This window comes from Arvicola amphibius, chromosome 13 (genome assembly GCF_903992535.2).
Source record: "Arvicola amphibius chromosome 13, mArvAmp1.2, whole genome shotgun sequence".
Taxonomy (NCBI): domain Eukaryota; kingdom Metazoa; phylum Chordata; class Mammalia; order Rodentia; family Cricetidae; genus Arvicola; species Arvicola amphibius.
The window spans coordinates 37,943,146-37,956,681 of record NC_052059.1 but is presented as its reverse complement, the minus strand read 5'-3'; the positions used below and the strand labels follow the sequence as shown (position 1 = coordinate 37,956,681).

The 13,536-nt window shown below is 38.0% G+C and overlaps 1 protein-coding gene across 6 annotated transcripts in view; it reads left to right on the top strand.

The window, feature by feature from the left end:
* The window catches only part of Ccdc122 (coiled-coil domain containing 122), a 37,248-nt gene extending 24,946 nt beyond the window's left edge, over window positions 1-12,302 (top strand). For all 6 annotated transcript variants that reach the window (XM_038310164.1, XM_038310161.1, XM_038310165.1 and 3 more), the window contains one exon: window positions 11,775-12,302. In XM_038310164.1, the coding sequence (XP_038166092.1) occupies window positions 11,775-11,954 (180 nt within the window). In that variant the 3' untranslated portion in view covers window positions 11,955-12,302. The remainder of the gene's footprint in view (window positions 1-11,774) is intronic.
* The last annotated feature ends 1,234 nt before the right edge of the window (window positions 12,303-13,536 follow it).

Here is a 13,536-nt window from a genome sequence, read left to right as displayed (position 1 = left end):
TATTGCCATTTGTCTTCTTTTAAAAACTGTTCACTGGCTCACTTGTTTATGGCATTTTTATTTGGGGGCTTTAATTTTTACAATTGGCTCTATTTTGTAGAAATCAGTCCTCTGTTGGCAGGATAGGATATCAAATATTTTCATGCATTCTGAATCTGTATATTCAGTTTTCTGGGTAAAACCTTTTAAATTTCATGTCATACAATTTATTAATCATTGGGGATGTTTCTTCTGATATTGGGGTCCTACCCAGAAAGTTCTTATCTATATGTACATCTTGAAGGGAAGTATATTCTATGTTTTTCTTTAGCAGTTGCAGTGTTCCTTGTTTTAAATTAAGGTCTTTCATCAAGTTTGAATTGATTTTTATGCAGGGTGAAAGATATGGATCTAATTTCATTCTTCTGAAAGTAGATATCCAGTTTTTCCAGTATCACTTAACAATAAATTATTGATAATTCAAGCTATAATGCCATTTATTTAGCCACAAAGTTATCAATATTATAGATGCACTTGAATTTTAATACATCCTTTATGATTATAAATTGCTGAAAATATCTTGGAAAGAAATTTGATATTATGTAATAAGTTCTTACAATAACCAGTTCTTGAGTGCCATTGTTAAGGAGAAAGTACACATAGTTTCCATGCTTGACTTAATTTTGATTAATATCTATACACATCAGTTCCATCTCTTGACCCAGACACTGAACTTCCCGTGCAGCTTTAGCAGGTGCTTTTGTGTCCCTTTCACCATTTAAATGGAATTTCATCAACTGAACTTTTTCAAAGCTTTATTGATAAATCGCTACATATAATAGTATAATTTAGCATTTAAGGCATCTAATCCAAAGGATTTTCATACTTTCTGCCTGGTGTGACCTTACCAAAGTCAATGTTAGACATTTTCATCACCCTTTATTAATTTAATTTTATCTCTTGCTCATACTGAATAATTTCTAGTGCTTTTCTTCCTTATTACTTTTTCTTTTATACTCTACAGCTACTGAGATCCATTGAGTTTTTGTTCAATTATTTAATGACTTAATCTTTCAATTTCAACTTGATTTTTAAAATTTTTCTGCTTAAATCCTTTGCCAAGTATTTCCTCATCACCCCATGTTTGTGGCTTTCTCTTGCAGCATGTGTATTGTGAGTGCCTTGAATTGCTCATCAGATAACTCTGATGTTGTTAAAGAGATGTTGGTGATTCCTGAATTTCATTTCTTCCTGGTTTTAAGATCTTGGTTCTTGGTATAATAACTGGTTTTCCATTGGCATGTGGATGTGTTGGCTACTATGTTTTAAGACTCTAGATTGTATTTACTTCCAGGAGGCAGCTTAAGTTCATATCTTATTGGTAGTCTCTGCCAACATCCTTTGGCGAGAAGAGAGTCTCTTTTCACTGTGAACCAGATGTGGGTGTTCTGGCTGGCTCTCCAGACCTCTGCTACTAGTACCTTGTCTTACCATTAATACACACCATCTGCTGAAACTATACATTGCTTTCTTAGCTCTGAGTACTGCAAAAGTCCTGGCTTGACTAGGCTTCATCTGCTTTTATTGCAACTTGATGAGAGTAGTATCTTCATTGGGTCCACTGATTCCATAAGATTTAGTGCTTAGAAGGCATCAAAACTCAGAACTGCACAGTTAGACCAATGAAACCACCTCAGCAACTGGATTGGAGAACTTCAATATTGCTAGCAATAATATAATATGGGATTTTTAAAGTGACTTTTTTCATGTGTGGGTGGTGAAGTGCCACATTTTGTTTTGTGATTTTCATTTTGAGTAGCAGAGTTACTATCTGAAAGTGTTCTCTCTTGGGAGGCTGCTGTTTTCTTCATTATCTGTCTAGAAAGAGAAGGAGGCTTCCCTCAAGACTTTTTCTTCAAGTATTTATTGACATTTCTGGGTGGCTGTCTTCTTGAGAACCCTTTCTGGAGTATGTAAGGGAAATGTAAATAAATGCATGTCATTCCTAGGGCCTGAATTCTCTACCTATGTTTCTTTCTTCTCTCCAGTTTTCAGAGGCTTCTGATATTTGTTTTCTGATTGATATTTAGGGTTTTTAATTATATAGGAAGAACCAGCAAATGAAGACATTTCTATTTTGCCAGAAACAGTATGGAAAAATGGTGCTTTAAGTACTGAAGGATAAGAGGCCACTAATGCTAGGTTTTGAGGAATTATCACTAACGTTAAGTTTTCAATTTTTAAATTTTTTCATCAGAAATTTCTTGCTCTGAAATTTAATAACTTTTAAGCTTTGTTAATAGGGTAGCTGTATTAAAAGCTTTTCAGATGTAGTTTTACTGCTTCTAATATATTAAAAATTAATCCTCAATTTTGTCACAATGTCATACTCATAAATTTGGATTAAAATTTTCCACAGTAGTTATTAAAATGAAAAATAAATACAGTCATGTCTTTGTTTTCAGAATACTACACTTTAAGAAACAATTGTTCTTACTAATTGTTATGAACTGATCATTGATGTTCTGAAAACAACCAGAATTTTTTTAAGATGGTTGAATTCAAATCCTGGGAGACTTTATTAGTTATTTCTTCCTGTGAGTGGTATTTTCTGTCCTTTCTTAATATTTTTATCCATGGGTCTGTGAAAGTTCATAGGTCATTTTTTCCTTAAGTATATACCATTGTTCTAATCCTTAATGTTTTCAAATATTTATGCATTGCATATCTTAGAGTCTTTATTTCTATCCTCTACAGTTTTTGTGCAAAAAATTGAAATGGTTCTTGAATTTCAATCTTTATCTGCCAAATAATGTTTTCAATATTTCTAGGTCATTTACGAAATGGGGGAAAAGATATTTCTAAATATTTATTCATAAATGTCTTTCTTTTCCTCCCTATTTTCTGTCCTTACTTAGTTAGAAAATGGAAGCAAGAATAAACTATGAGTCACCAACAAAAAATTCGGAGAGCATGAACACAAAATGTCAAATATAAAACACTTAGTCAGTGATGTTTTTTAATTCAAAGCATAACAAGTGTTATTTGCCAAACTCAAGGAAAAAATGGAGCAGTTTAATATTATTTAGCAATTGATGAGTGTTGCAAGTAGTATTTTGTGATAACAGATATTTTATAAAGTATTGATGATTTACTCTTGCCTAAATTTTTTACAGTCTGGCCTTGAAATTTTAAAGGATAGGGAAAACGAGTGCATTTTCAGAGCTCCTACAAACAAATATTATTTGACTTAGTACCACACACTATTCATCTATAAAACTGACAAATACATCCATTTATTGATGTTAAGAACCTTAACAATTACAGAGCCAGAAGCCAATCAGTCCTATATGAAAACTCCAGGGACGCCAAGGAGAAAAGGTGAACTAAAGGCAATATAAGAATTATTCAGGTAGGACTGGAGAGATAGCTCAGTGGGTAAGAACACTTTTTACATCTGTGGAAGACCTGAGTTTGATTCCTGGCACCCACATCTGCCTGTTCCCAACTTCCTGTTGCTTTCAGCTCTGGGGGATCTGATGCCTCTGTCGTCTGCAGGCACCCGAACTCATGTGCCCTCATGTGCACATACACAGAAGCACACACATGCACACACATGCAAGCTCGCATGCACGTGCACACACATACACACTTAAAGACAATAAAATACAGCCTTAAAAACATATTCAAGTAGATAGAAATTCAAGCATGCTAGCCTGTGAGAACATTTTTACGTTTAAATCACAACACCCATAATGATAACTGAGAGAAGCTGGACGAAAGACCTGACCTCAGGAGAGAACAGAACAGAACAGACTGCTAAGTATTACATTTTTACAACTCCAAGATGGTCTACTAGTAATTTAGTTGAAGTTAGAACAAAACACAATACTTTTAGAAGAAAATAACAAAATCCAGAGTTTTCCATTCCTCTGAGCTTCACCCTGCGAGAGCTTTGCCACTCCCGTTGGTCTGAGGCACTTGGGTCTTTCACATGGCCATGCCCATGTCAAGAAATATACATTGACTCAGAACTTAACTCCCTACAAATGGTCTTATCAAGAATTTAAAAGAAGCGAGCCAGGCGGTGGCTCAGCGTGTAAGGCGCTCACTCGCACGAGTGAGTGCGTGTGTTCCGGAGTTCGAATTCCATGAGCTTCTGTCACGGAGCGGTTCCGTGTCCCGCGTGTGTCTGTGTGCTGTTTGTGCGAACTGAGTCCCACGCCTTCTTGTGGGAAAAAAAAAGAATTTAAAAGAAAAAATCAGTTAACAAACTAAGGTAACATATTCAGGCTGTCCCTTTATTTTATTTCTTAATCCATTTATCATCATGAACAGAGGACTCTGCTCTATTCTACTTTCTGATGCTCTTTTCTCCTCAAAATTTACATTTTTGCAATTTACCCTGATCTGCTTGCTCTTTTTTTTTTTAAAAAAAATCATTAGAATTATTACTAATATCCACACAACAGAGTCTGAATACTAGACTCTTTTGAGATTACTTCTGCCAATAAATTAATTCGAGAATCTCTTCACTTTAGTCTTAGGCAGACACTTCAGATGGAGGCAAAAAGTAGCCTCTTTCATCACCAAAATATCACAAGGCCAGTTTCTAGGCCACATGTTAACATTTTCCCCTGAGACCTCTTGGTCCCCACAGTTCATCCAATCACACTGAGCACCACTGTCTTCCGTGCTTCTATTAAGCAGCATGTTTAAAGCATTCTGCTTTTCTAACCGAGACTCCCAAAGTCCATATTACTCCAAACAAAACCATGGTCAGGCCTATCACAGCAATACCTGAGACCTTGGTACCAACTTCTGTCTTAATTGGGGTTTCTATTGCTGTGAAGAGACACCAAACCATGGCAACTCTTATAAGGAAAATATTTACTAGAGCTGGTGGCTTATGGTTTCAGAGGTTCAGTCCATTGTCACCATGGTGAGGAGCATGGCGGTGTGCAGGCAGACGTGGTGCTGGAGGAGTAACTGAGAGTTCATCTTGCAGAATGACGCGGGTGTTATCCTGAGCATGGGAAACCCCAAAGCATGCCTCTCAGTGATACTTCCTCCAATAAGCCACATCTTCTAATAATGTCACTCTCTATGAGATTATAGGTCCGATTATATTCAAACTACCACAATGTCTGTCCCCTATTTTTAGTTGGGTTATTTGTTTTCTTAGTATCTAGTCTGAGTTCTTTTTATATTCTGAATATTAGTTCTATCAGATGTATAAAACATTTTCTCATTATGTAGCCTTCTGCTTTTTCCTAATGACCCTAATGATGGTATGCTATGCTGTGCAGAAGTGTCTCAGTTCCATAAGGTTCCATTTATTAATTGTTGGTCTTATTGCCTGTGCTAACAATGTTCTATTAGAAAGTCTCTTTCTGTGCCAATGAGTTCAAGGCTTTTCTGTACTTTCTCTTCTACCAGGTTCAGTATATCTAGTTTTATGTTGAGATCTTTCATCTATTTAGATCTTTCACCTATTTAGAGTTTTGTTCAGGTGGTAAGTATGGACTTATTTGGATTTTTCTACATGCAGTCACCCAATTTGACCAGCACCATTTGTTGAAGATGCTGTCTTTTTTTCCAAAGTCTATTTCTGGATTATTTATAAAAAATCAGGTGCCCATATAGGTGTGTATTTATGTCTGGGTCTACAGTACAATTCCATTGATTAAACTGTCTGTTTTTATGCCAATACCATGCTGTTTTTGTTACCATAGTTTTACAGTATAACTTGAAACTGGGGATAGTGATAGCTCCCACAGTTCTTTAATTACTCATGATAGTTTTAGCTATTCTGTGTTTTTTTATATTTCAGTTTTCTTATATCTGTTGAGACCTGCTTTGTGTCTGAGTGTGTGGTCAAGTTTGGAGAAAGTTCCATGAGGACTGAGGCAGAGAGTGAGGAGAGGCCAGAGCAGAATATCTGCTGCAGGTCTGGGGGTGACGTCAGGATTGGACTTGAAGGAAGGAGGGGACAGGTGAAGATCTGCAGTTAGCCTGTTTGCTTCCCTGGTCACAGTGACCTGTGGGATTCTGAGGAATGCTGGTGAAGCTGAGGTTAGAGATGAAGCAATGCGTGGGCATAGGGAGGTTAGTAGGGGAGCTCTGTGTGATCCACTCGAGATGGGAGCAGGGGAGGAAGGGGAGTTCTGTGTGATCCACTGGAGATGGTGGCAGGGGAGGAAGGGGAGTGCAGCAGATTTTCTGCCACAGAGTTGGGCATGAGACTGGGGAATTGGAGCAAAGGGAGAGGCGAGGATGTGAAACTGGCCTGCCTACTTCCCTGGTTGGAGTGGTCTGGTAGTTCCCAGGGAATGCCTGGTGGAGTCTGGGTCTGGGATAAAGTGATGAGTAGGGGGAGGAAAGTTAGGAGTGAAATATCTGTATGATCCCCTAAAAAGAGTGTCAGGGATGGGGGAAGGTGGCCACAGCTGGTTGACCTGCTGCAGAGCTGTGGATTAGACAGGGTGCTTGGATTTGGAGGAGCTGAAGGAGAGGTGAAGATCTCTAGTTAGCTTACCAATTTCCCTGGTCAGTCTATATTCATTGACTTTTAATCCTTATAAAGTCATTTTTGTTTAGCTAACATGTCAACAAACCTAGTTGGCTAAGTAGGCTACATCATCTGAATTTTCAAAATTAACAAACATTGACTATATGTATATGCATTATATTCTTATATAACTTATTGCATTTAATTTGAAGTGTTAATTGGTGAGGTCTTACTTTGCTTATATATCAGTATTTTGAAATGTTTACAATATCATTCCAGTTCTTCTGCCGTTGGCACACAGTGATGCTTCAACATGATTGTTTTCCTTGCTCATCCTTGTTAAGAAGGTTTTCTAACAAAGCCTCTCTGCCAGTGCAAAGGAATCCAATCAGAGCAGATTAAACCAAATTAAATGCCCGAGTTTAATAGATAGCAGACTCCTGGGTGGCCAAGAGCATGGCAGGGGGAAGACAGAGGGAGTGCACATGCAAACCCAAATCACGTGTTTCTTGTTCCAGTGTGACCCTACATACCCTGTGTGAGTGGCCCTGACCCCAGGGAGGGGTCAGCACTTGGCAGACTGGGAGTTAGAGTCCAAGTGCTTGGCAGGCTGGGAATTGGAGTCCGGACCAACAATCCTATTTTATTTTGTGTGTTTAAAAATATGAAGATGGGGCTGGAGAGATGGCTCAGTGGTTAAGAGCATTGCCTGCTCTTCCAAAGGTCCTGAGTTCAATTCCCAGCAACCACATGGTGGCTCACAACCATCTGCAATGAGGTTGGTGCCCTCTTCTGGCCTTCAGGCATACACACAGACAGAATATTGTATACATAATAAATAAATAAATATTTTTTTAAAAAAATAAAAATATGAAGATGAAGTAGTATGTAGTATTCTTCATACTATCAAAAGTATCCTGTCTGTAAGCAAACGAAAGAGCCTCTGAGCACTAATAGAGAAGCTGAGAAAAAGACGAAAGAAAGGGGAGATTGAGCATGTGGCCCAATCTGGGTCCTGGTGATAATAGCTATAGTAGTACCTAATATATGTGCATGTGCATGTGCATGTGTGTGTGTGTAATAGGTACCTTCTCAGCCCTATTATTAAGTAATCATATTGATTTATTTAAGATAAATATTGGGCTGAAGAGGTGAGTAAAGGCATTTGCTACCAAGCATAATCTGAGTTACATCCCCAGAGCCCACATGGTGGAAGGTAAGAACGAACTTCCACAAGTTGCCCTATGACTTCCACACACGTGCCCCTTGACACTTAGACACACACCAATAAATAAATGTAAAAATAGATGTTTAACTATGAGATATAACTTCAGATCCATAAGAATGACTATTAACAAAAATGGCAAATAGTAAATATTTTGAGGGTGTAAGGAAATTGGAATTGTCACATATAAGTGGGAATGTAAAATGGCTTTGTCATTCTAGAAAATGGTTCTTCAGATGGTTAAACATGAAGTTACCACATGACCTAATAGTCTTTACGTAGGTTTATAGCCAAGAAAGGTGAAAACATGTACACACAAGGAACTATACATGAATATTCACAATAGTATGATTATAAAAACTAAAAATGTCCAACAACAGGTAGACAAATAAGTAAAATGTGTTACTTCATACAATGGGATATTATTTAACAGTAAAAAAGATGAAATACTAACACACTGATACATTCTACTTAGCTGATACTCAAATGTATTATCCTAGGTTAAAGAATCCAATTATAAAGAATTATATGATTCTGTTTATATGGAATGCCCAAAACAGGCAAATGTATAAAAAAATTAGATTAGTGGTTGCCTAGTGCAAAGAGTGGGTAGAGAAATGGAATTGAGTGTGAATGGTTACTTGTCTTCTTAGGAAGTTAATAAAAATGTTTTTAAGCAGATTGTGGTTATGTTTTTATAGTTATGTGAACATGCAAAAAGCAATTTGTCTGATTTAAATAATGGATTACTTGAATTGTTTAACTACCATAACCTATGTTGCTTGGGTACTGACCAGTGCTGCTTGCACCCTGGAATCCTGACTAGGGACATTCACACATGTACAAAGCCAGGATCAAGCTGGGAGATCTGCTACTTCCAATGGAGGGTACCTACTATCACTTTAATTCAGAACTTCAGTATGCTTATTAGGCACAGGGATGATTGCTTGGGATTGGATACCAATCTCTATCAACAGATAAAAATATCCATTGAGGGGCTTGTTTTTGGAGAAGGCTGATTCTCCCTCTTTTAGTAGCCATTAATTGTCTATAGCTCTTTATTCAGAAGCTATATGAGCATAAAACCCTCATTTTGAGATGTCTCCCATCAAAACTGAAGTGTCAACTGGTGTTGTCAGTGTGTAGGTCTTGTTTTGGGGACCATATTGTGAAGAATTCACGGATGTGACTCTGTCATATATAGAGGACACTATCTTGTAGCACACATCCTGATCCTCTGGCTCTTGCAATCTCTTGCCACCCTCTTGGACTATGTCCTCTGAGTCTTGGTTGTATGTAGATGTACATAGGCACCCAGTTGTATATATATCTACATACAACGCTGGGATAGGCACCTCACCATATTCATTTGTTCTCTGCACTTTCTCAAGTTGGGTATTTCTGGAAGCTTCTTTGAGGGGTAAGAGCTATACTTATCCGTGAATAAGAATATGTGTAATTGGAGTTTCTGTCACACCAACAGCTCCCAAATACCCAACAGCTGCTTCCCAAATACTGACTCGGAGGCTTAATATAGATTATTAATGCTTGACTGATAGCTCAGGCTTGTTACTAGCTAACTCTTACACTTGAATTAACCCATCATTCTTATCTGTGCTTAGCCACATGACTTGGTACCTTTTCTTAGTACAGCATTCTAATCTTGCTTCTCTGCATTTTCCTGGGACTCACTGACTCTTCCCTTCCTCTTCCCAAAATCCTTAGTTTGGTAGTCCTGCCTATACTTCCTGCCTTGCTACTGGCCAGTTAGTATTTTATTAAACTAATCCAAGTGACAAATCTTTAGAATGTACAAGAGGATTATTCCGTAGCAGCTATGTATTCAGAATGCAGTTGGGAACCATACCAGCTTAGGAAAGTGGCAGCAGTAGGTTTTCCTCTAGGGTCCATGTCCTCGGCAGCTACAGGCAGTTGACTAGGTTTACAGTGACAGGCTTGAATTCTCTCTAAGCATTGAGCAGGGATTAAGTCCAATTAGAAGGCTATTGACTACCCCTGAGCTGTAACTGCTGCTTGTGCACCCTGGAATATGTCTTGCCATGCTGGTAATGGTTGTGGCTCATGGACTTTACAGCTAGTTAGAATTTTGGTTTCTTCCTCCGTTGGCATTTTTGGATGCTATGAGAGCTAGGCCTCAGGGAGAAGGCTTCCAAGTCAGTTTCAGTTTGTTTGCTCCAAGGCCTGTGTCTGAAGTGTGTGGTGTCTTCAAAAATCGAGTCTTACCTTCAAATTCATATGCATTTGATACGATAGAATCCTTGCCAACTATACATCTAATAAGTGATTGCTAATCAGAATATACAAAGAATTCAAAAAGCAGTCAAGAAAACAAATTACCCAATTAAAAAGTTCTCAGAATAAGACAGAAAATTTGTTAAGAAGCATCTTTAAAAGTGTTCAGTAGCCTTAGCAATTAAGGAGATGCAAATTAAAAGTACTTCAAGATTTCATACCCTGCTCCACATGACTGAACTCAAGGAAGCAACTAACAATGGTGCTGGTGAGGATGTGAGGAGAAGCTCATCTACTGTTGCTGAGGTTACAAGCCTGTGCAGCCACTGTGGGAATCAGTGTGTCTAAGTTTCAGAAAGCTAAAGGTAGATCTACCTTGTGACCTTGCTGTAACTCGCATCATGTGTCCAAAGGACTCAACATCCTACTTCAGAGATACTTTCTTACCATGCTCACTGCTGCTCTATTCATAATAAATACCTAGGATTAGAAACAACCGAAATATTCTCCTGCTTATGAATGTGTAATGAAATTGTAGTACATATACTGAATTCCATTCAGCCTTTTAAAAAATGAAATTGTGAAATTTGCAGATAAATGGATAAAACATTTTACCTCCTTGTGGCCAGACGCTGCACGCTTGTAATCTCCACCACTTTATTACCTGGCAGTGTGTCAACGTCTGGCTCCGAATAAATTTACCGAATTACTTAGTGGCAAGGTAATAGACCACATCAGCTCTTACATCAGCGGTTCTCAACCTGTGGGTTTCTACTCTCAGTGACCCTTTCACAGGGGTTACTTAGGACCACCATAAAACATAGAGATTTGCATTGCAATTTGTAACAGTAGCAGAATCACTGGTATGAAGTAGCAACAAAAATAATTTTATGGTTGGGGGTCACCACAACATGAGGAACTGTATTAAAGGGATAAGGAAGGTTGAGAACCACTGTCTTAGATCTTTTGGATCCGTGTGTGTGTGTGTGTGTGTGTGTGTGTGTGTGTGTGTATGTGTGTGTTTCAGTGAGCCACTAGATATAAAAAACAGAACCATTTCTTTTAATTAGTGGTAGAAGACATTAGAACAATTAAATTCAACTGAGTGTACTAGAACAACGAATGATTCGTGAATTGGTAAGTCATCAGAGTCTGAAGAGGTTGAGAAGCTGTCAGTGGTGTGGGCAGCATTTCTGGACAGTAAGTGGAAGTGAGATCCAGAAGCAGCTCCACTGGTCACAGCTCATAATGAGCGTGGTCTTTCCAGCTGGCAGCTGGGAGCTACTGAGACATGGCTGCTGTGATCTGCTGAGAGTCGGCTGTGTTACAAATACATGCTAGTAAGCGCCCAGTTTAGATACTAAGACTGCAGTCCATCAGATAGGACTCAATAAAGAGGCACCTTCAGACCACATTTACTTAACACTGGGTAAGTGCCTTGACAAGCAGAGGGTGTTCCATCCTGGATGGCTAATTTGGGTTCAAATCCCAAGCACCACTGTTTGTGAACTTTGAAATTGTGTTCAAATTACACACACACACACACACACACACACACACACTAATAATAATAATAATAACAACAACAATAATAATGTCCACAATATAAGTTATGATGGTCATTTTACATAGAAAACTTTCGGCACTAGCAACATGTTGAATACTTACGTAATTCTTGTTTGTGTTGATTATTTCAATGAATGATTTCTAATTGAGTGCTTCCCTCCAGAGAAGTCAGAGCATCTGTTACTAACTCCTGACTGTGTGTGCTCACAAGCACTGTTGATGTGTACTGTCTTTCAACAGGTACAACATAAGAGATATGATGCAATTCTTAAGCGTTTGCGTTGTCAGGTGAACAAGATTCAGTTAAATAGGAGGAATTGGCAATGGAACATCCAACAACTAGAACAAACTGCATCTGAGTTAAGAAAACGCCTCGGAGTAAAAGAAGCCCATGAAATACAGAACAGACCGACAGCATAGTAGGAAAGAACACTGTGAAGATCCTTCGATCTTTTGAGAATCAGCACCCAGTGGAGACAGAGGCCTGTCTCAATGACCGATATTTTCTTTCTCTTTTTCTTCCTCTTCTTTCTTTTTGTTTCAACCGGGTAGCTGTTGGTTAAAGTGCCTCCCAGTCTATAGTGCACAGCACTAGGTAGACAGCAGCAGTGCTTACAGGAAGTTAGCAGAAGAGTAGGTGTGCACATTCAAATAGTCATTTCGCTCCTGAATGCCTGCTTGTAACCATGTTGGACTCACTACCCTACAAAGTAAAAATTTAAAAGAAACAGCTGAATTTTCAATGAATTGTTCAGATACTTAAAAATAGTTGTTTCAAACTTTTTTTTTTTTTTTTTTGGTTTTTCGAGACAGGGTTTCCCTGTAGTTTCTAGAGCCTGTCCTGGAACTAGCTCTTGTAGACCAGGCTGGTCTCAAACTCCCAGAGATCCGCCTGCCTCTGCCTCCCGAGTGCTGGGATTAAAGGCGTGCGCCACCACCGCCCGGCTGTTTCAAATTTTTTATTAGATTATTTTACAACTGTCTTTGCAGTATCCCATGAATATTAATATTCATGATAATTTAATTATATGTTTAATGCATCAACTGTTTTATTATATTTCCTCTTTTCTCCAGAAGGTAGCAATCATTTTTATTTGTTATTAAATAACATATTTTAGAGTGTTACAATCCATAAGATTTGTGTTTACTCTTCAGTCTATAAATTCTTTATTCCTATATTGCACCTAGAATAAAACTACAGCATCATATAAGGTAGGCATACAATAAAGCTCTTCAAAGAGGTACTTTTCCACATTGAAAGGCAAATTTTTTGTCAGAAGCAATAAATTGAATATGAAAACACCTCTCAAGATAAAATTGCTCTTCTTCATGCTCTATGGATCACAACTACAGAGAAGTAAAAATAAAATATTAATTACTTAAAGATGCAGTTTTAAAATATTCACTTGTAGGATTAAATAATTTTTAAGAAGCAACATTGAGAAGATATTTTAAATTTATTTCTCACTTCCTATATGCCTAACATTCAGTGAGTTGTGTAGTTGATAGAAAACCTGATATTAGTAATCTCATATGGCTGGTGTTAATAGTCTTAGTGTGACTTAGCGTGGCTTACTACAGTTAACACGGCACATGGCCATTTCTGTAACACAATCCGCTTTGCTCCATGACTCAGAAGTACTACTCCAAATAGAAATGGTTAAGCTTGCAGGCTGTGGGGGCCCTCACTGTGCTTAGCTTGAGACAGGGTTGAACTATATGCTGCACGTCAGTTATATGTTAGCACAACATGCATGTGAAAAGTTCTAATTTTCTCATCTCCTTTTAAGTTTATCATTGTGATCATTAGCAGCTTGAGTTATGGTTTCAGGAAAATGCAGTGTGAAAGATCAAATACAGGCAAAAGGTGCTAAGAAATTCCCGAGTCAAGACAGTCTTAGGTGGCAGAGTATGCTTTATTGAGGATTCTTGGAAGTTTGTTTCCTATTGCCCTGATAAAAAATCCTGACAAAAACAACTGAGAGGAGAAAACACTAATTTT